At 37.7% G+C, this 22,771-nt stretch overlaps 1 protein-coding gene across 2 annotated transcripts in view; it reads left to right on the plus strand.

Moving 5' to 3' along the window:
- The first annotated feature begins 13,650 nt into the window (after positions 1 to 13,650).
- Positions 13,651 to 22,771, plus strand: part of SS18 (SS18 subunit of BAF chromatin remodeling complex) — a 102,303-nt gene continuing 93,182 nt past the window's right edge. For both annotated transcript variants that reach the window (XM_036914258.2, XM_036914259.2), the window contains exons 1-2: positions 13,651 to 13,809; positions 16,275 to 16,351. In XM_036914258.2, coding sequence (XP_036770153.1) covers positions 13,741 to 13,809; positions 16,275 to 16,351 — 146 coding nt within the window. In that variant the 5' untranslated portion in view covers positions 13,651 to 13,740. The remainder of the gene's footprint in view (positions 13,810 to 16,274; positions 16,352 to 22,771) is intronic.

A 22,771-nucleotide genomic window follows, 5' to 3' on the forward strand; every position in this document is an offset into this window, starting at 1 on the left:
TCGTCTAAGCTTTTGGCAAGTCATAATAATCACTTATCACAGACTGCCATAACGAATATAATAATGAAAAAGGTTAAAATATTGTGAGAATTACCAACAAGAGATAGAGACAGAAATGGGCCACTGCTGTTGGAAAAGTGGCACCAATAGATTTGAGACAAAGTAGCCACTGAACCTTAAATTTGTAAAAAAAGTGCAGATCAGTACCTTCTAAATAAAATGAGGTATCCCTGAACTTAAAGGCTATCTGCAAATTTAACTATAGTAGAAAGTCTGTATAACTTTGTATATTATTACATGTGAAACAACTCTTCTTCGTCTTCATGAATAAAATGGGAATATTTAAAAATCAGTAGCAAAATGCTACCGAGGTTTAAAGGTGTTTCTAGGTATAAAAACATTGAAATGTGGCCTGGTGGGTAGTAACAACCAGGTAAGTTTATTTTTATTACTTTTCATATATTGTTTAATATATGTTGTTTCCCAATGGGGAGGAAATCAATCTTAACTAAGAAAGGAAAAAAGAATAATTTCCCACAAAAGAGGAAAACTCAATATGCTTAATCTCAAATACTTAATTCAGAATTTTAGTTGACTATTACAAGCAGTTTGTATTTACACTTTTATTTTTTTCCCTTAACATTAGAAACTATTGAAAAGTTTGGTTCTAGTGAGAAAAACAGTAATTCCTAACCAAAAAACCTCTAACTACGAGAGTTTCTGAAATTTTGCAATGTTATGATAAACCAGCATTTACAAGAAGCTGTTATTTCAAAGTGTTTTAGAATTCTTGTTACATTATCATTTTTAATTTTTCTTTTGAAATAATTACAGAGCAGAGGAAATTTCAAAAATTTTGCTGAGAGGTCCACTGTAGCCCTTCCCCCAGCTTCCCCCAATGGTAGTATCTTACATAAGAAAACCAGGAAAGCAACATTAGTATAGGTCACAGAGTTCATTCAAATTTTGCCAGTTTTACTGTACTCATTTGTGTATGTGTGTGTGGTTCTATGCAATATATCTCATATAGGTTGGTATAACCACTACCACAATCAAGATAACTGTTCCACCATCACAAAGATTCTTTGTACTGCCCACTTACATCACACCTATCCACCTACCACCCCAAAACCACTATTCTGTTCTCTATCTTTATGATTTTGCCATTTCAAACATTTTATATAAATGGACTCATAGGGGTGTAACTTTTTATGGCTTTTCATATTAAATGATTATAGAGCCACAGGAATTTACAATGATAGTACAGTGGTCTACCTTTTACTTAGTTTACTTAATTTGTTTCACGTTATACAACTATAGTACAATATCAGAACCAGGAAATTGATATTGGTAGAAAATAGGTGTATATCTTTGATTCACATTTTTGAAAGTATGACTTATGACAGCAAGTATTTCAGAAATATGATAGCATTAAACTATTGACAAGGATTAATGAACACATTCAGGATTTACACTGATACTTAACAATGTGGCTTTGGGTAGGTATAATTCACTAAAACCTAGTTTCCTGACCTATTAAATGAGCTTAATACCTACTTCACAGTGTTGTTGTGAAGAGCAAATGAAATAATATATTAGTGCAGGCAGGGCAATGCCTGACACAGGTAAGAACTCAAAAATATTAACAATTGTTATTAATAATTGAACTAACTAAAGAGTTTAGCTATTCTGTGAGAGAGAGTAGGAAGAGTAAAAGTATAACATGGACCCATTTATATGTTTTTAAACTGTATATATATGCAAATAAATATTTCTAAATCTATAGAGAAAAGAGTGAAAGAACATACATGATGTTGACAAAAAAGTGCTTTTCTTTGCAGGAGACCAGAGATTGAACAAAGAATGGGGAGATATGGTAAGAAAAGAGAAGTTACAATTTTAAACTTTATATCTGAAGTTTCAAAAAATTTTACAGTAAGCATAATTTAGCTTTACACTTAAACAATAAAAACAACAGCAGGACACAACTTAATGTGTAGGGGCTTCCAGCAATGGCAGCTTTAATAGTTTGATCCAAATCCCCTATTGAGAACAACTATAAATAGTGGACAAAATATTTACCTGACTCCAAATAGGTAAGTAAAAAGAATGAGGATTTGTAGCACCAAGATTCAGAAGAGAAGGAAAACTTGTAGGAGTAAGCCTAGCATTTTCTCCTTGAGGTATTTGTCTTTTCCCAATACCTAGATGAGAAGCAGACCTTTGATAGACAGAAATTGGAATTCAAAGCCCATAGAGATCATGTCTTTTATTTGGAACTCAAAGGGCCACAGCCCAGAGGTAAAGTGAACAAAAAATAGACCTGTTATCACTGGAACTAACACCAAGGCTTGAATCTTCTCAATCCATGGAATAAAATAAAGTAAGGTAAAACAAAATCCATTGGAATAAAGCAGTGTTTCTCAAACTGTGAACCATAGACCTTTGGAGGTACTGAAAAACCTTTCAATGGATTCACTCTGTCAAAATTACGGTGATAATACTAAAGCAGTATTTTCCCTTTCACTGTATGGACATTCCTATAAACAGTACAAAAGAAATGGGTAAAACTGCTGGAGACTTAGCATGAATCAAGGCAGAAGCACCATACTGTACTAGTATATGTTGTATTCTTTACCACTAAGCACTCATGTAAAAAAAAAAGTTAATTTCATTTTAGAATATCATTGAATAACCAATAAATCATTAGTTTTATTAAATCTTGATTGTTTAGTACTTATCTTTTTAACATTCAGAGTAACATAATGTGAAGTTCATATAAGGCACTTCTGCTGCCTTCAAAGTAAGACGGTTAGCTTGAGAAAAAAACACCTTTGTAAATTTTGCAGTTGCTAGCTGAACTAGCCCCCTTTCTCATGGAACACCACTTATACCAGAAAGTGATGAGACATTGTGGCAACTCAGAGTTAGATTTGAAGACATTTCTTGCAAGTGAATAAAATTAGCTTGTCACTTCAAGAAAAACAACAGACAGTATGTATTTCTAAAGATAAAATTCAAGTTTTTAAGCAAAAATTAGAATTTTGGAAACCTTGTATCCATCACTATGAACTGACAACTTGGAAAGATGCATAACTCAGTGAACTATTATTTTCAAACAACTAAAGCATGATACACAATCATGTATAAATAAAAGACATTTAAATTGCTATGCAGATCAAGAGAGTCTAATTTCACAGAGTACCGAATGTTCATTGATATGATCTGAGATTACAAATTTCAACTAACTCTAGGAAACTACCGCCTTATGAGTATTGGTCTAGTATCAAAGACTATCCAATGATTGAAATCACCAGAAGAATGATCTGATGTGATCTAAAAAGGCTATAAAAATACTCTTCTATTTCTTAATATATATCTTTGTAAGAGTTTTTTTTCCTGATATTTTAATCAAAGTAACATTGGTAACAGTATGAATGTAGAGGCAGATATGAGAATCCAGCTATATTCTATTAAGCCAGATGTTAAAGAGATTTACAATCTCATTCTTCTCATTAACTTTTAAAAATTTTGGAAAACACATGTTTTAAATTTAAATATTTAAATAGAAATATATGAAATGTGTCAATATGTAATGAGTTTAATATTTTTTGAATGAATAAATAAAATGTTTTTTAAATTTATAATATGGTAAATATTGATAAACATAATCACTTAAACCAAACTTCTGTCAGGTCTTCAATAATTTTTAAGAGGGTAGTGTTCCTAAGGCCAAAAAGTTGGGAAGTATTGAGATAAAGCATTGCTTGTGACCCTAGATGATTAGCTGCCTGCCAAAGCAAAAGTAAATCTCCTGTAGAGAAAGATCTTATCATGCAGAACCTCAAATAATTGTTGCAGCTTCTCATATGCAATATCCTATGCTCAAAAAATAACTGTGTACACAAAAGAAACAATGTGTCTAGAGAACAAGAAAAACAACAGGTAATAGAAACAGATGAATAGAAAATCCAGCTAATGGGGTATGAGAGGCAGACTTTTTTAAAACACATAGGATAATTATATTCAAGGGATTAAAGACAAAATCAAGATTGTTAACAGGGACTAGAACTATTAGTAAATCACCTATTAGAAATTGTAAAAGTGAAAACTGCTTTGAAATTAAGAACTCAATAAGTGGATTTAAAATCAGATTAGACCTAGTTGAAGTGAGAAGTTGGGGAACTGAAGATAGTTTTTTTAAAAATTAGATATACATTATCTCCACATCAAAGCAGAGAGAGAGAACACTGAAAAAGAATTTAAAGCATATTGGCTATGTTGTAAAACTTAATGTATGTATAGTTGGAGAACCAGTACAATAGGAGGTAGAAAAATGGGCAGAAACCACATATAAAGATATTTTGTTTAGAAATTTTCAAAACTGACAAAAGAATCAAGTAACATATTCAGGAAAAAACTATTAACAACAAGCAAGATAAATAAAATCAATTCACACTTAGAAAAGCCACAAATCTGCTGCAAGCCAAATATATTGAGAAAATCTTACAGCAATCTAAAGGGGAGAAAAAAAGGCATATTACCAAAAAGGAGCAATAATAAATCTGTCAGCTGACTTCTATATTGACATTTGGAATGCTACTTTCAACATGCTAAAAGAAAATAAATGCAAAGCTAATACTCTTTATCTAGTGAAAGGATCCTTCAAAATTGAAGGCAAAATTAAGGTATTTTTCACACAAACAAAAACAAGAAATGATTAATTAATAATTAAGAGATGTTCAACCCACATGTTTAAGATAGATAAAATAAAAATTGGTACTAAAGAAGAAATAAGAGAAATCCACAATTAACACACTGTTCTTGATAATTGATAAAATAAACAAATTAAAAACAATATAAAATATTCAAAGAACAAAAGTAATAAACTTTGCCTAATACATATATATAAACACAATGCCAAACAACTAGATTACATAAACATTTTGAACAAATGTGGAACACTTATAAAAATTGGCTATATGGCCCCGGAAGATGACTGACTGATTAGCCAGAGACGGGTAAGATTCCTCAAGGGAGGAACAACCTAAGACAGGCACAGTCGCAGGGGGCCATCTGGTGAGAAAATGGGGAGCAGCAGAGGTGAGGCTTAGAACCTCCCCCCTCATGTTCTGAGAGAAATCTTCTGCATACATGGATGTTTATTGCCCTCGTCTAGCTCAGATTAACACATAGTCTACAGGCACACACCTGATCATCTACATTTGCTCTCTTACAACACTAAACTCTGTTTTCTACCTTTATCTCGTATCTACCTACCACTTCAGCATTTTATTAAAAATAATAATAATAGAGAAATGTGGTATCCACATATAAATCAAGTTTAAAAATCCAATGAATATTCATATTTGAACTGTTTATAGTTCATAATGCATGAACAAAACCGAAAACTTCTGTGATGACTGCCCTTGCACTGTTCACCATGTAACTTATTCACTATGTAAGAATTTGTACTCCATGTAAGAATTTGTTCGTTATGCATCAGAAGATTGGAGACTGACGAAAATTAGGCTTGGGGTGGATTAATGATTGTGCATTGAGTATTGACCCCCCTATACAGAAATTTATTGTTGTTAACAACTATTTGATCAATAAATATGAGAGATGCCCTCACAAATATATATATATATATATATATATATATATATATATATATATATATATAAACACACTTCCAATTGTAAAATAAATAAGTAACCGGGATGTAATGTATAGCATAAGGAATATAGTCAAAATATTGTAACAACTTGGTATGGTGATAGCTGGTACCTAGAATTATCATGTATATAAATGTTGAATCACTGTGTTGTACACCTGAAACTAATGTAATGTAATACTGTTGTCAACTACCCTTCAATAAAAAAAAAAAAATTGGCTATATGGTAGGGCATCAAGCTAGTTTTACAAATTTCAAGGTATTAAAAGCATATAGAATATATTCTCTGGCCCCAGAGAATTAAGCCAGAAATCAGTCATAAAATAATTAGAAAGCACCAATTATGAAATGTGTTTCTAAATAACATGGGTCAAATAAGAATTCATCATGGAAATCAGAAAATATTTTGAACTGAATCATAACAAAAATATATTAAAACGTGATGCAGCCAAAGCAGTGCCTAAGAAAGAAATTACAGCATTAAATGCACACATTAGGAAAGGAGAAAGGCTAAAATCAATTGCCTAAGCATCAATGTCAAGATGCTACATTAAAAAAACAGCTATTACAAGGAAAGTGGAAGGAAGGAAAAAATAAAGATAAAGATAGAAATCAATGAAATAGAAAATATGCAACAGAGAATGTAAAGAAAGCTGAAAGTTGGACCATTGAAAAGGCAAATAAAATCAATAAAAATCACTGGAAAGAGTAATGAAGAAAAAAGACAATATTAAATATGAAAAGAGGGCCTTATCACAGATTTTAATGACACTAAAAAGTTTAGATTAAATGGGAAAATTCTTAGAAAAACCTAACTGAATAAAACTGAAATAAGAAAAAAGAGAAATGTCTCATTGGTCCCAAATCTGTTAAAGAAATTAAGTCTATAAATAAAAATGCTACCATAAGGAACAAAACGGCAGCAGACTCAGAACCCTAGAATGGACTAACAGTAACCAAAGGGACAGGGATGGGAGAGGGTGGGTGGGAAGGGAGGGATAAGGGGATTAAGGGGCATTATGGATAGCACACATAATGTAGGAGTGGGGGCACGGGGAAGGCAATATAGCACAGAGAAGACAAGTAGTGACTCCATGGCATCTTACTACGCTGATGGGCAGTGACTGTAATGGGGTATGTGGGGGGGACTTGATAATGGGGGGAATCCAGTAACCACAATGTTGTTCATGTGATTGCATATTAATGATAGCATAATAAAAAAAAATGTTACCACACACAAAAAAACACACTTGGATCACTTGTGAATCCTATGAAAACTTTAAGAAAAAAAACCAGTTTTAAATAAAGACATCTGAAAAATAAAAAGTGACTACTTCCATACTTGTTTTATGAAGCAGAATAACCTTAAAAACAAAACCTGAGGATACTATATAGAAGGATAAACCACAGGCCATTTTTGTTCATGAACATGTATGCAAAAATCCTACACAAAATATTAATAGATACAAGCACATATATACAAGAAAATACACACCACATGTACATTACAACCAAATTGAAATTTATTCTAGGAAACAATCAATGTAACTTATCACATTAATGAAATACCATAGGAGTTATGAAACTACAGCCCTGGAACCAAACCTAACACACTGTTGTGCCTGTTTTTGTAAATAAAGTTATACTGGAACACACTAGGCCCATTCTTTTTGATATTGTCTATCAATATTGCCTCCTAAAATGGCAAAGTTGTATAACTGCACCCAAGACCAGATGGCTCATAAAACCTAAATAAAAAGTACTATTAAGTCTTTCACAGAAAATTGATGACTCAAGAAAATTAACTCAATAAATGCAGAAAAGCAGTTTAATAAAATTCACCATCTTATACAATCTTATTGACTCATAATCTAAGAATAGGGAGGTTTCCTTAATCTGCTAAGGGGTTCTACAAGAAACCTCCAGAAAACATCATACTTGATGGTTAAGTGTAGGAACATTTTTCGTTTGAGATCAGCAACATACATGAGAGTGTCTGCTATCATCACTTCTATTCAACTTTGTACTGGAGTTTTAAGCAGTGTAAGACAAGAAAAAAGGAAAATCTTAAGTATTGGACAGGAAGAAATGAAAATCAGATATTATTTTTTGATGACCTAATTGTATGGATACCAGAGAGTCCAAAATAAATTACAGATAGATTACAAGAATTAGTAAAAAGTTTGGGAAGTCTGATGGACACAAGATTGATATAAGCAAATCAATTGTATTTCTACAAGCCAAAACAATTAGAAAATGAAATTTAAAAGGTATCATGTGTGATAGTATATTTTTAGGAAGCACATATAGACCTGTATGTGGAAAAATCTAAAATATTATTGGATGAACCTAAAGAAGATCTAAGTAAGGGGAGGTATATATCAGATTCACAGATCAGACAACTTGAATTGATCTCGGTATTAATGTGATGCCAGTAAGAATTATAACACTTTGTCCTTTACAGTGTATTAATATTTAAATTTGTATAGTAGGATAAGTTTTACAAATGCGTACACCCATGTAACCATGACCACAATATAACAGAGCATATGACCGTAATAAAACAGAGCATATTCTTCATCCCTAAAAGTTCCCGTGCTGCTTTGTAGTCAACATCCTTCCTATCTCCATCCCCAATTAACCATTGACCTACTTCTGTCCCTATAAATTCATTTTGCCTCATCTAGATCTTCATATGGATGGCATCAACTGTATGTACTCTGTGTCTGACTCTTTATGCAACCTAATGTTTTTGAGATTCATCCATTTTGCTGCATATGTTAATAGTTCAGTCCTTTTAAATTCCTGAGCCATATTCTATTATATAAATACATCACAATTTATTACCCATTCATCTGTATTGAATATTGGACTTGTTTCCAACTTTACACTGTTTTTACCAAAAGTGCTATAAATACTCATGTACAAGTCTTGTGTGGGCAGTACATTTTAACTTCTTTTGGATAAAGGGTAAATACCCAAGAGTGCAATTGCTGAGTCATGTGATAGTGTAAGTTTAACTTACAATAATCACTAGGTGTTTTTCAGAGTTCTACCATTTTGCACTCTACTAGTAAAGTACAAATATTTCCCTTATTCCACATACTCTTCAAAACTTGATGTCACTTTTTAATTTTTGCCATTTGGTAGGCATGTAGTGGTTTCACAGTGTAGGTTTAATTTGAATTTCCATGATGATTATTGATAGAAAGCACTTTTCATGTATTTCTTGGCCACTCCCCTATTATCATTGTGAAGTATCTTTAAATCTTTTGCTCATTTTTTAATAGTGTTGTCTTATTGTGTTCTTTGTATGTTTAGATACAAGTTGTTTTCATGTTTCATAAATTCATGTTTTCTCCCAGACTATGGCTTGCCTTTTTACTTTCTTACAGTATCTTTGAAGAGCAGAGGTAATTTTAATGAAACCTACTTATCAATTTTTCTTTTATACTTCTTGATTTTTGTCATATTCAAAATATTTGCTTATCTAAAGGTCATGAAGATTTTCTATTTGTTTTGCAGAAGTTTTATAGTTTTACTTTTTACATTTAGGTCTACAATCTGTTTACAATTAACTTTTCTGGTTAGGTGGCAAAAAGGTGAAAGTTCATTTTTTAAAATCATAGCTATCTACCTGTTCCAAAACAATCCTTTCTCCTTTGAATCATCTTGGCATCTGTATTAGTTTCCTATGGCTGCTCTAATAATCTTTTTTTTCTCTCTAATAATCATATAATAAATTGCCACAAACATGTGGTTTTTAAATAACAGAAATTTATTTGTATTATTCTGGAGGCCATAAAGCTGAAAGCATGGTGTCTACAGAACTGCACTATTATGTTAGGCTATTATTTTTCTTTTAAAAAATATAATAAATGTAATTGTTAGGTTAGTTTAATATAAAAAGTTTGTGACATCTTGAATAACTTATCAATATTACTATGCACATTGCCTAACTCAGCCATAAATGTTAGATGGGAAGAAAACATTATTAGTTTCCTATTGCTGACCTAGCAAATTATCATAAACTTAATGGCTCAAAACAACACAAATGCGTTACCTTACTGTTTTGCAGTTTAGCTGTCCAAAATGGACCTCACTGGACTACAACACCTTAGTGCAGGGCTGTGTTCCTTTTTGAGACTCTGGGGACAATATGCTTCCTTGCCTTTTCCAGTTTCTAGAGACCACCCCATTCGTTGGTTCATAATCCCATCTTCAAAGCCAAGTCTTTCTCAACATGCCATCTTTCTGATTATGACTGTTCCTTACTTAAGGATATTTGTGATTACATTGGACCACTCAGATAATCCAGGTTACTCTCTGTGTTCTAAGGTCAGCTGGTTAACCACCTTAATAACATTTGGAACCTTTAATCTGTTTTGCCATGTAACCTCTCATATTCACATAATCTGAGAATTAGGAGGCCTACTTTGAATGAAATCTTCTAGAGTATTGAAAATAGTCTTTTATGGAGAATTACAAAAGTTGATTTGTTCTTGCCTGAAATAATGATTATATATATATATTGATATACGGTGTTCTCTTTATAGTCTTGAAATCTGTGGAAAGCCACAACTCAAAATGACTCATCAACTGCCATGGAGAAGTGAGAAGAAACACTTTGAAAGATACTACCTGAGGGGTTTTGCTTTGAGTCCAATTATGAGCAAACAGTCTTGGTTTACACCTCTCAGTGTATTCAAGGAATTTATGACTGTACAGAGACTTAAAATATCACAGATTTGATAGTATGGATGTTCTGTCAATTGTAAAGCAGTAAGAATTAAAGTAATGTTTATATAAAAATGATCTCAATTGTCTGCACATGTATGATGTTTTCTGTAGATTGAGATAATTTTTAATGCCATGCTTATATAGTTTCACTAAATATTGAGCATGTTCCTAGAGCACTTCACTTCATCCATTTGATGAAATACATTTAAGGAATACAAATTCTCATAAGACATAAAAATTAACATTTGCAAATGAAACAGGCAATTTTCTTACTACCTTTTCCTTGTTAAATATGTCCACATTCATTAGTATGAATAATCAAGAATTAATTGTTCATGCAGATTATTTTACTTATTCTGAGCTATTGTGTATGTCCTTCAGTTAGGATTATTCCAAAAAACCTTTCAGCTCTTCTTATTGTGACCTCAATCCCAAGAACAGTCTAAATAATGGGACTGATTATGGTGGGGGAGATGGTTGCCTGGGTTGCTCATTTTTAAGTTTCCAGAGTTATTTTGCAGAATTGGGCCAACTTCCCATCTTCATTCTCTTTTTTTTCTTAACTGAATACTGGGAACTCTTTATTCTCCTTCTCCTCTCAACTCTGCTACCACTCAGTCTGTCCGTTGGGATTGGTCTCTCTTTAAAAATAATGGTGAAGTGAGACAGGATTTACTAGATGCCTCAAAGCTCTTAGTTGCGAAGGCTCCAAAATTCTAAGGAAGCTCCTCCAAGCTACAAATTTCCCTCTTACTCTCTGGACTTTCTACTTTGCCAGGTCAAGCTGAATGTGTTCAGCAAGGAAGCTTGAGGGTAAGGTAGGGTCCCTTTAAACTGTCTTCTTTTATGGAGATCATTTGTATTTGTGGCTGGACCTTCACTCCAAGGTTTGCCAACTGATTTCATGTGACAGGTGGAAAGAAAATAACCGTATTTTTATGGCACACATGGTATTGCTGAAAAGGCAGTAGTTACCCATACCTAGGGCCTGTTGGTGCCCACCCTCCCCTGCTATTGAAGAAATGAACATCTTGGGCTGACCTTTTCCAGATGATTTCCTTTCATGCAGTTGGGAGTTGTAGGTTAAAGGAAGTACCTATCTCTGGATACCTCCTTGGAATAAGACCCCTTGACACATTTTTTAAAATTGGGCTATAGAAATTCAGACAACTATTCCCACTGTTTCATGTTAAGATTTCAGTGCTATCTGCCAAGCAGATAGAACTGAAGTAGTAGTACTATTTTTCCTTTTTCCTATTGAATTATTGTTCTTAACTGCTAAGGTACTTCTGTGTAAATAGCAAGACATGATGATTGGGCACAGAGTGTTAGTGGTGGACAAGACTGTTTCTGAATTCAATATAGTTTCAATTTGATGTGATTACATTATTCTAAATATAAGACTGTTTTTTTCAAGGTTTAAGAATAGTGACAAACAACTAAATTCATAAGAATGACTACTATTAAGAGGAGTATAAATTTCTTTCCCTTTATTCTTAGGATGGCTTGCGGCTTTTCATCCTTTAGGTCTGTTTAAATATAACAGAGAAGACTGCAGCCCTAAATCATCTGTTCCCCTATTAGAGCAGGTCCCTTGTCCAGGTTGTTCAGTTGTATCCTAGTTACCTAGCATAACGCCTAGAACATTTGCTGAATAAACTCCTTTTTGTGAAGAGCAACAAAAATTTTAAAAATATGCATTTATTTTTCCAGTCTACTTTATATATATACTGAGGGATTGAGTTTTGAACCTCACTGATGTTGGGTGACATTTATATAAGTATTTCCTTCGTATTATATGGAAGTCTGTATTTATGGAATAATAACCAACATATTACCCTTTACCCATTTTCCATAATTTGAGCCTTGTTTTTTCTCCTTACACTAATTTTTAGGCCTGGCATCCTGGGTCTACCATACAAGGCACTAAGGATGCAAGTGGGTAAGAAAGGAGTGAGGGTGCCTATTTCAAATCTTAATTCCAAAGATCCAAGTCAGACGAAATTGACCCACATTCCTGCTAAGCATTTGTCCCAGGAGTTCTCTGCTCTGGCTCTCCAGACAAGCTGGCTAAATGCCCGAGTACTGGATTCAACCTTACTTTCCAATTGCTAGGCACCACCTTGAGTGGGCTACACCGTGGACCCTAGGTGAGCACTTGGGGCATAGAGAGCTGTTCAAACCCGTTGAAGAGTCCTGATTAAAGAGTCTTGACATAAGCTACTCCATTTTATAAGTGACTTCATTTTGTAAAAGACAGGTCACATCAAGAAGAAGTTACAAGAGTTACAAAAATTTAACCAACACAGTTGCCAGGGCTGGCCGTATGCTCCGGGTCAGTGGAAGGTGGATGGCTCGCCCACCCGGCGGTCAGGAGTGTCACTCCACCTAGAAGGATCCGGTCCAAATGGTTGGTGAACAGGCTGAGACCAATTGCAGTGAAGGTCAGGTCATATCTAGGCCTGTCCTGCGCACGGCCAGCTCTGCACACGACCCCATTCCTGTGTATAAAAGAAGAACGAACTTGTACTTTGGGGTCTCCACCTGCCAGTGTGAAACCCTGGCGTGCTGGCTACTCAATAAACGCTCTTGCTGTTTGCATCCACGCGTCTCCCGGTTATTTGGAGGTCGATTGTATGGACCCAACATCAGCGAACCCGCGTTCACCAGTCGGTGCCTCTGCTCCTCGCTGCAGACGCTTCCCGGGTTTGCGTGGGCTCCCGGGAGCCTGACCTTCCTCCTCCGCGATCCCCGGGCCGCACAACCCGGGGCGGGGGCGGGGGCGGGGGCGGGGGCGGGCGGTGAGGATAAAGTTGGAAAAACTGAACTAGCTGCTGAGCGGAGCGCAGCACCGCCGCCGAAGGGCGGTCCCCGCGCGCCGGGGAGGCAGAGCTGTCTCCGCGCAGGAGGGGCGGGCCGGCGCGGGAGGGCGCACTTCCTGTGACGGGACGGCCCGGCCTCTCCCGCTCCCGCGGCGGCGGGACCATTTCCTGAACCGCTGAAGCGGAGGGAGGGCCGGGGCGCAGCCCTACCAACAGCGCCGAGGGCCGGGGGGGGAGGAGCTTCGGAAGTGTGGCGGTCGCAGCGGTCGGTCAGGGACACGAGGATCTGACGGGGTTGCGCTGCCCCGAGGGCGCTCCGAAGGAGGACGTCTCGGGGCCAGTGTGCCCGCGTGCGGCCGGGCCGGCCGGATCTGCGCTCGGCGCCGGAGCGCCCCCCCCTGCCCTCCCTAGGTGGTTCCGCCCGGGAGGCCGGCGTCTCGCCCCCAGGTTGCCCTTCCCCCGGAGCGCCCGGGACTCGCCCGTGGTGGTGGCGGCGGCAGCATGTCTGTGGCGTTCGCGGCCCCGAGGCAGCGAGGCAAGGGCGAGATCACTCCCGCGGCGATCCAGAAGGTGAAGGCTCGCGGCGCCGGGCGCCAGGCCCAGCCAGCCCTCGGGAGGCATGCGGGGCCGGCCCGGGCCGCCGGGGCGTGGGCGGGCCTGCGGCGGGGGGCGGTCGCGGAGGCACCCCGATCCGCGGCCGCGCCTGAGTGGGCGGCGGAGGGCGACGACCCTATCCGCTCCCCGAGTCCCGCGCGCCGGGGCTCTTCCCTGCGGGCACAAAGCCCGAGCCCCCGCCGCCGGCTCCCGTCGGGAGGGGGCGGTGCGCGCGCGGCGCGCGGGGAAGGCGGTGGGTCCGGCGGCGCCCTTCCCCTGCCCGCGCGTCGTCCCGAAGTTACTTTGGCGCGGTCCCGCCCAGCGCGCCCCGGCTGCCCGGTGCAGACCCGACCTCGGGCTGCGGGAGGCCGCCCTCGGGCGCGCGGCAAACTCAGGGAATTGGGGCGCTCCTAGGAGAACCTGGGGGGCGCTGCAGGGGACCTAAGTACCATCTGAGGGGAGGGCGCGGGAGGACGCTGTGGACCTCGGGGTCATCCTCAGACTCCCCTGCTCCCCTCTGGGCTCAGCCCTCTTCCACACACGCCCGCAAGCACTCTTAGAGCGCCCGGTACCGGCGCTCGGGCTGCAGTGGAGAGCCACGGCCCTGCATTAGTGGACCTACAGCCTGGAGGTGGAGAGTCTAATCGGGACCCACTGCAGAGGTCGTGGTGCACAGGGAGCTGCGCCCCTTTTAGAGGGTAGTGCTGCCTCTTTCGCTGCTGTGTTACTGCCGGTTAGGGACACAAACGTCCTTTATTGTCCCCTACCCCTCATTGCCTATGAGCAAGACAATATTCTGAGTTTTAGTCAACCAGACTTTAAAAAGTTCCTTGCTAAATTTAGCAGCTTACCTTAAATATTAGTTTTGTTTTAAGCACCGGAGCAAGAATGAAAATCGAAGAAAAGTCAACTTTTAGTACCACTCAGGGCTCCATTACATGCCCAATATAGATTGTTATTGACTTCTGTTTACTGCCTGTCAGGTGTGGCATTTGACATTTGCCCAACTGTTGCTTTATTTTATGAACAAACTCGCATTGCAGTGCCTTCATGTATAGTGCGTTGGGCTAAATCTGCAGCCTGAGACATCTCCAAGTGCACACGTGCAAAACATGCTTCCGTAGGGATACCCTTTAAAAAACAACAACAAACTTTTGGGCTGTAGTAAAGTCCTTTTTCCTTTTTCTATTTTTTAAAAATCTTAAGATGTTTATCATGGGTGATTAATTCAGGAGACGCTGTTCAATTAGTTTTCATCCTTAGAATGAGGAGAGTAAATGGATTCTTAGTAAAGTGCGTCATTCTACAGTACAGAGAGATTGATGTTAGTCATGAAGTGGTGAAATTTTAGACTGAGGACTCTACGGAGAAGATACACTGTGAAATCGTTAGGTGGGACTAATGCATTTAAGGACACATTTTTTTGGCATCCAATGATTCTACTTAGGTAAGTGCACTTTTTGGAAGGGCATGTTAATATTTTTTTTCCCAGCAAGTGAAGATTATGACTCAGATGCAGAAAAAAAGTCACAGTTAGTGCTAAATGGATCTTTTTTTTTTAAGAGTTACATTAACTGAATTACTGAGACAGAGTGATTATGCTATTATACTTCATGCTTTCATTGAATCCTGGAAGGATGGGGCAGGTTCATGAGGAACATCTACTCCTGTCCCTTGATCTTACAGATAAATCTGAGCCCCTGAAATCTTAAGTGCTCTGTGTAAAATAGCAAAGCTGGCACTAAAACGAACTGGCCTTTTAATTGCTACATCAGTACTCTTTCTCAGGGTCACTTTGCCTAGATGAATTATTTAACCTGTAGAGCCAGTATTGTTTTGAATTGTTACAAGATGACAGAATGATGTATTGATTTGCTTTTTGTTCTAAACTTTTGGGACAACTTAATTATAAGGTAAGCTCATAAAGTCTGCAATAAATATTCTACATGCAAAGAAATTACTGTGCTTTTATTCATATTTGGAGAATCATGAACCATACTATATAAAACTTGGAAACTAGCAAGCTATCTCCTCAGGCTTCCGGGGCTGTCATTGTTATGTATTAACTTCATTCTGGATAAGGACAGAATTTTTCTTTACCACAAAGCACAAGAATGATGCAAAGCCAGCTTGGACTCGTAGCTTTTTGTCTTAAAAGGCTAAAGCATTTATTACAGATACCAGAGGTAATTAAATGTTTGAATACAAAAGAACCAGCTTGCCTTATCAGCTTTAGGTAATAATTCAGAGGGAGACTAACTGCAATAGTTTTATTCAAAAGTTGTTGATTAAATATATCATTCCAGAGGTGTAAATTAACAGAAAGGACCGGAGTGAACTCAGTTCCAATGTAGATAAACATTTCTGGCAATCTGAAGGATTTTTAAAAATGTCACTTGGTGCACAAGATTTACAATAAACTTTTTCTGATTTTATTTCAGATGTTGGATGAAAATAACCATCTCATTCAGTGTATAATGGACTATCAGAATAAAGGAAAGACTTCAGAGTGTTCTCAGTAAGATTGCTATAAAATTTTTTATATTCATTTTTCTGTATTGGTTAATTTATTACTTTTTAATAGCTTAATTGAGATATGCTAAACATATCCTACAAATCACCAATTTTCAAGTTTAGAATTCAAGATACTCGATATAATCATCGAGTTATATATGACTTTAGTCAGTTTTAAAAGTTTCATCATCCCTAGAAAGAAACCATAATCCCAAGCAGTCCCCATTCCTACCTCTGATCCCTTACCCCTGATAAACACTAATCTGCTGTTTGTGTAAATTTGCCTGTTGTAGACATTTCATGAAAATAGATTTATGCAATAAGGGATGTTTTTTTTTAAATTTATTTTATTATTTTGGTATCATTAATCTACAGTTAAATGAGGACCATTATGTTTACTACACGTCCCCCTTCACCAAGTCCCCCCCACAAACCCCATTACAGTAACTGTCCATCAGTGTAGTAAGATGCTGTAGAATCACTACTTGTCTTCTCTTTGTTGCATAGCCCTCCCCGTGCCTCCCCCAACATTATACATGCTAATCGTAATGCCCCCTGTCTTAACCCCCACCCCCTTATCCCTCCCTTCCCACCCATTCTCCCCAGTCCCTTTCCCTTTGGTAACTGTTAGTCCATTCTTGGGTTCTGTGATTCTGCTGCTGTTTTGTTCCTTCAGTTTTTTCTTTGTTCTAATACTCCACATATGAGTGAAATCATTTGGTACTTGTCTTTCGCCGCCTGGCTTATTTCACTGAGCATAATACCCTCTAGCTCCATCCGTGTTGCTGCAAATGGTAGGATTTATTTTCTTCTTATGGCTGAATAATATTCCATTGTGTATATGTACCACATCTCCTTTATCCATTCATCTACTGATGAACACTTAGGTTGCTTCCATTTCTTGGCTATTGTAAATAGTGCTGCAATAAACATAGGGGGGCATCTGTCTTTTTCAAACTGGAGTGCTGCATTCTTAGGGTAAATTCATAAAAGTGGAATTCCTGGGTCAAATGGTATTTCTATTTTGAGTTTTTTGAGGAATCTCCATACAGCTTTCCACAATGGTTGAACTAATTTACATTTTCACCAGCAATATAGGAGGGTTCCCCTTTCTCCACAACCTCGCCAACATTTGTTGTTGTTTGTCTTTTGGATGGTGGTGATCCTTACTGGTGTGAGGTGATAACTCATTGTGGTTTTAATTTGCATTTCCCTGATGACAATCTATGTGGAGCATCTTTTCATGTGTCTGTTGGCCATCTGAATTTATTCTTTGGAGAACTGTCTGTTCAGCTCCTCTGCCCAATTTTTAAGTGGATTATTTGCTTTTTGTTTGTTGAGGTGCGTGGGGTCTTTATATATTTTGGATGTCAACCCTTTATCACATCTGTCATTTATGAATATATTCTCCCATACTGTAGGGTAACTTTTTGTTTTATTGATCAATTCCTGGCTGTACAGAAGCTTTTCAGCTTGATATAGTCCCACTTGTTCATTTTTGCTTTTGTTTCCCTTGCCCGGGGAGATATGTTCATGAAGAAGTCACTCATGTTTATGTCCAAGAGATTTTTGCATGTTTTATTCTAAGAGTTTAATGGTTTCATGACTTACATTCAGGTCTTTGATCCATTTCCAATTTACTTTTGTGTATGGGGTTAGACAGTGATCCAGTTTCATTCTCTTACATGTAGCTGTCCAGTTTTGCCAGCACCATCTGTTGAAGAGACTGTCATTTCCCCATTGTATGTCCATGGCTCCTTTATCGTATATTAATTGACCGTATATGTTTGGGTTAATGTCTGGAGTCTCTGTTCCACTGGTCTGTGGCTCTGTTCTTGTGCCAGTACCAAACTGTCTTGATTACTGTAGCTTTGTAGTAGAGCTTGAAGTTGGGGAACGAGATCCCCCCGACTTTATTCTTCCTTCTCAGGATTGCTTTGGCTATTTGAGGTCTTTGGTGGTTCCATATGAATTTTTAAACTTTTTTCTAGTTCGTTGAAGAATGTTGTTGGTAATTCGCTAGGGATTGCGTCAAATCTGTATATTGCTTTGGGCAGGATGGCCATTTTGACAATATTAATTCTTCCTAGCCAGGAGCATGGGATGAGTTTCCATTTGTTAGTGTCCTCTTTAATTTCTCTTAAGAGTGTCTTATAGGTTTCAGGGTATAGATCTTCCACTTTCTTGGTAAGGTTTATTCCTAAGTATTTTATTCTTTTTGATAAAATTGTGAATTCGATTGCTTACCTGATTTCTCTTTCTATTAGTTCATTGTTAGTGTATAGGAAGGCCTCTGATTTCTGTATGTTAATTTTGTATCCTGCAGCTTTGCTGTATTCCGATATCAGTTCTTGTAGGTTTGGAGTGGAGTCTTTAGGGTTTTTTATGTACAATATCATGTCATCTGCAAATAGTGACAGTTTAACTTCTTTACCAATTTAGATTCCTTGTATTTCTTTGTTTCATCTAATTGCCGAGGTTAGGAACTCCAGTACTATGTTGAATAACAGTGGGGAGAGTGGGCATCCCTGTCTTGTTCCTGGTCTCAGAGGAAAAGCTTTCAGCTTTTCACTGTTCAGTATAATGTTGGCTTTGGTTAATCATATATGGCCTTTATTATGTTGAAGTACTTGCCCTCTATACCCATTTTGTTGAGAGTTTTTATCATGAATGGATGTTGAATTTTGTCTAATGCTTTTTCAGCATCTGTGGAGATGATCATGTGGTTTTTGTCCTTTTAAGTTTATGTGGTGGATGATGTTGATGGATTTTTGGATGTTGTACCATCCTTGCATCCCTGGGATGAATCCCACTTGGTCGTGGTGTATAGTCCTTTTGATGTATTTTTGAATTCGGTTTGCTAATATTTTATTGTGTATTTTTGCATCTACTTTCATCAGGGATATTGGTCTGTAATTTTCTTTTTTGTTGGGGTCTTTGCCTCGTTTTTGTATTAGGGTGTTTTTGGCTTCATAGAATGAGTTTGGGAGTATTCCCTCCTCTTCTGTTTTTTGGAAAACTTTAAGGATAATGGGTATTATATCTTCTCTGTATGTTTGATAAAATTCTGAGGTAAATCCAAGTGGCCTGGGGTTTTTTTTCTTGGGTAGTTTGTCGATTACCACTTCAATATCTTTGTTGGTAATTGGTTTGTTTAGATTTTGTGTTTCTTCCTTGGTCAGTCTTGGAAGGTTGTATTTTTCTAGGAAGTTGTCCATTTCTTCTAGGTTTTCCAGCTCCTTAGCATATAGATTTTCATAGTAGTCTCTAATAATTCTCTGTATTTCTGTTGGGTCTGTCGTGATGTTTCCTTTTTCAGAGTGAATGGTGTGTTGATGTCTCCTAAAATGAATGCATTGCTTTCTATTTCCTCCTTTAGTTCTGTTAGTATTTGTTTCACGTATGCTGGTGCTCCTGTGTTGGGTGCATATATATTTATAATGGTTATCTCCTTTTGTTGGACTGAGCCCTTTATCATTATGTCATGTCCTTCTTTATCTCTTATTACTTTCTTTGTTTTGAAGTCTATTTTGTCTGATACTAGTACTGCAACACCTGCTTTTTTCTCCCTGTTGTTTGCATGAAATATCTTTTTCCATCCCTTGACTTTTAGTCTGTGCATGTCTTTGGGTTTGAGGTGAGTCTCTTGTAAGCAGCATATAGATGGGTCTTGTTTTTTTATCCATTCAGTGACTCTATGTCTTTTGATTCGTGCATTCAGTCCATTTACATTTAGGGTGATTTTCGATACGTATGTACTTATTGCCATTTCAGACTTTAGATTCGTGGTTACCAAAGGTTCCAGGTTACTTTCCTTACTATCTAAGAGTCTAACTTAAGTCACTTAGTATGCTGTTACAAACACAGGCTAAAGATTCTTTTCTATTTCTCCTCCTTTTTCTTCTTCCTTCTTTCTTTATATATTAGGTATCAAATTCTGTACTTTTTGTCTATCCCTTGATTGACTTTGGGGATAGTTAATTTAATTTTGCATTTGCTTTGTAATTAGCTGTTCTAGTTTCTTTACTGTGGTTTTATTACCTCTGGTAACAGCTATTCAACGTTAGGAACACTTCCATCTATTGTAGTCCCTCCAAAATAGACTGTAGAGATGTTTTGTGGGAGTTAAATTCTCTCAGCGTTTGCTTATCTGGAAATTATTTAATCCCTCCTTCAAATTTAAATGATAATCTTGCCGGATAAAGTAATCTTGGTTCCAGGCCCTTCTGCTTCATGGCATTAAATACATCATGCCACTCCCTTATGCCCTGTAAGGTGTCTGCTGAGAAGTCTGATGTTAGCTTGATGGGCTTTCCTTTGTGTGTGATCTTATTTCTCTCTCTGGCTGCTTTTAATAGTCTGTCCTTCTCCTTAACCTCTGCCTTTTAATTACTTTGTGTCTTGGTGTTGTCTTCCTTGGGTCCCTTGTCTTTGGAGATCTGTGGATCTCCATTGCCTGAGAGACTATCTCCTTCCCCGGATTGGGGAAGTTTTCATCAACTACCTCCTCAAAGACACTTTCTATCCCTTTCTTTCTCTCTTCTTCTTCTGGTATCCCTGTAATGTGAATATTGTTCTGCTTGGATTGGTCACACAGTCATTTTTAGAGGTCCTTTTTCCTGTCTGTGCCTCAGCTTCTTTGTATTCCTCTTCTATAGTTTCTATTTCATTTATTGTCTACTCCACCGTATCCTACCTGCTTTTAATACCCTCCATCGTGCTCTTCAACGATTGGATTTCCGAACTGAATTCGTTCCTGAGTTCTTGGATGTCTTTCCGTACCTCAATTAGAATGTTGATGATTTTTATTTTGAACTCCCTTTTGTGAAGAGTCACGAGGTCCATATCATTTAAATCTTTCTCGGCAGTTGTATTAATAATTTTACTCTGGACAAGGTTCCTTTGGCGTTTCATGTTTGTATATGGCGCCCTGTAGTGTCCAGAAGCTCTATTCTGGAGCTGCTGAGCCCCTGAAGCAATGTTGGGGGTCGCAGCGGCGTGGTACTGGACCCTGGGAGTAGGAAAGAGCTGTTCCCTGCCTCCCTGCTGCTGTGCCTGTCTCCACTGCCTGAGCCAGTGGGCCGGGCACACAGGTATAAGTTTCTGTCTCAGAGCAGCCGGATATGGATCCCTGCTTTCCACAAGCAGCCGAAATCCCAGTCTCCCCTGGAACTCTGCCTGTATTAACTTTCCAACCCGGTAGTCATGCGAGTCTCATGAAAGCACCATGAATTGTAGGTTTGTGCTCCCAGAGCAGATCTCCAGAGCTAGGTATTCAGCTGTCCCAAGCCTTCCACTCCCTCCCTGCTCATTTTCTCTTCCTCCCGCTGGTGAGCTGGGCTGGGGGAGGGGCTCGGGTCCCACGGAGCCACAGCTCTGGTACATTACCTGGTTCGGTGAGGTCTGCTCTTTTCTCCGGGTGTGTGCAGTCTGACACCATCCTCTTTCCTGTTGGTTTCTCAGGATTAGTTGCGCCAACTATATTTTCTAATTGTATCCAGTTTTAGGAGAAAGCCTCTGTCTCTCCTCTCATGCCACCATCTTTTAATCTCTTTACTTTTTATTGTTCAATAATCTTCCATTATGCAGCTGTGTCACATTTTGTTTATCCATTATTGATAGGCATTTGAGTTGTTTACACTTTTTGGCTATTACAAATAATGCTACTATATATAAATATGAACATAAGTTGTACAACTTGTGTAACTTCCCTTGTTTTTTAAAAAATTGTTCTTTGGGATGGAGTGGGTATCAGTTTTTTCTTTTTTCTGAAGATTTTTTATTGCAATATAGTTGATATACTGTATTTTATTGGTTTTAGATATGCAACACAGTGACTTGACAATTATGTACATTCCTAAATGCTTATCAGGATAAGTGTAGTTACCATATATCAATATACAAAGAAGCTACGGTATTACTCACTGTATTCCTTAGGTTGTACTTTTATCCCCATGACCAATTTATAATCGAGTATCAGTTTTTTCTTATACTCCTTATCCCACATTGTAAAATAATGACTTCAAATTTGTGTATAGTTTAATTTGTGAAAAAGTTAGATTTTCTCATATGTAGGATATTTAGTTATATCTGTGGGTGTGGTTAAGAAAGCAAAACTTGTATGTAAGAGATAATTGGTTATCATTGATAATAGCTAAAGTTATTATTTTGAAGTGATGTGTCTGAAGTAAACTGTATCCCCTAATAAAATCCAATGTAGTGGAGTAAGTTAAATATTTTGTCAAGTATTTCTATAACAGCACTGTCCAAGAGAAATATATTACGAGCCACATATGTAATTTTACATTTGTTAATAGGCACATTAAAGAAGTAAAAAGAAACAGAATTTTAGTAATGTACTTTATTTAACCCATTACTTCTAAAATAATATCACTATAACATATAATCAATATAAAAATATTAA

The sequence above is a fragment of the Manis pentadactyla genome, chromosome 6 (genome assembly GCF_030020395.1).
Source record: "Manis pentadactyla isolate mManPen7 chromosome 6, mManPen7.hap1, whole genome shotgun sequence".
In the NCBI taxonomy this organism is placed as follows: Eukaryota; Metazoa; Chordata; class Mammalia; order Pholidota; family Manidae; genus Manis; species Manis pentadactyla.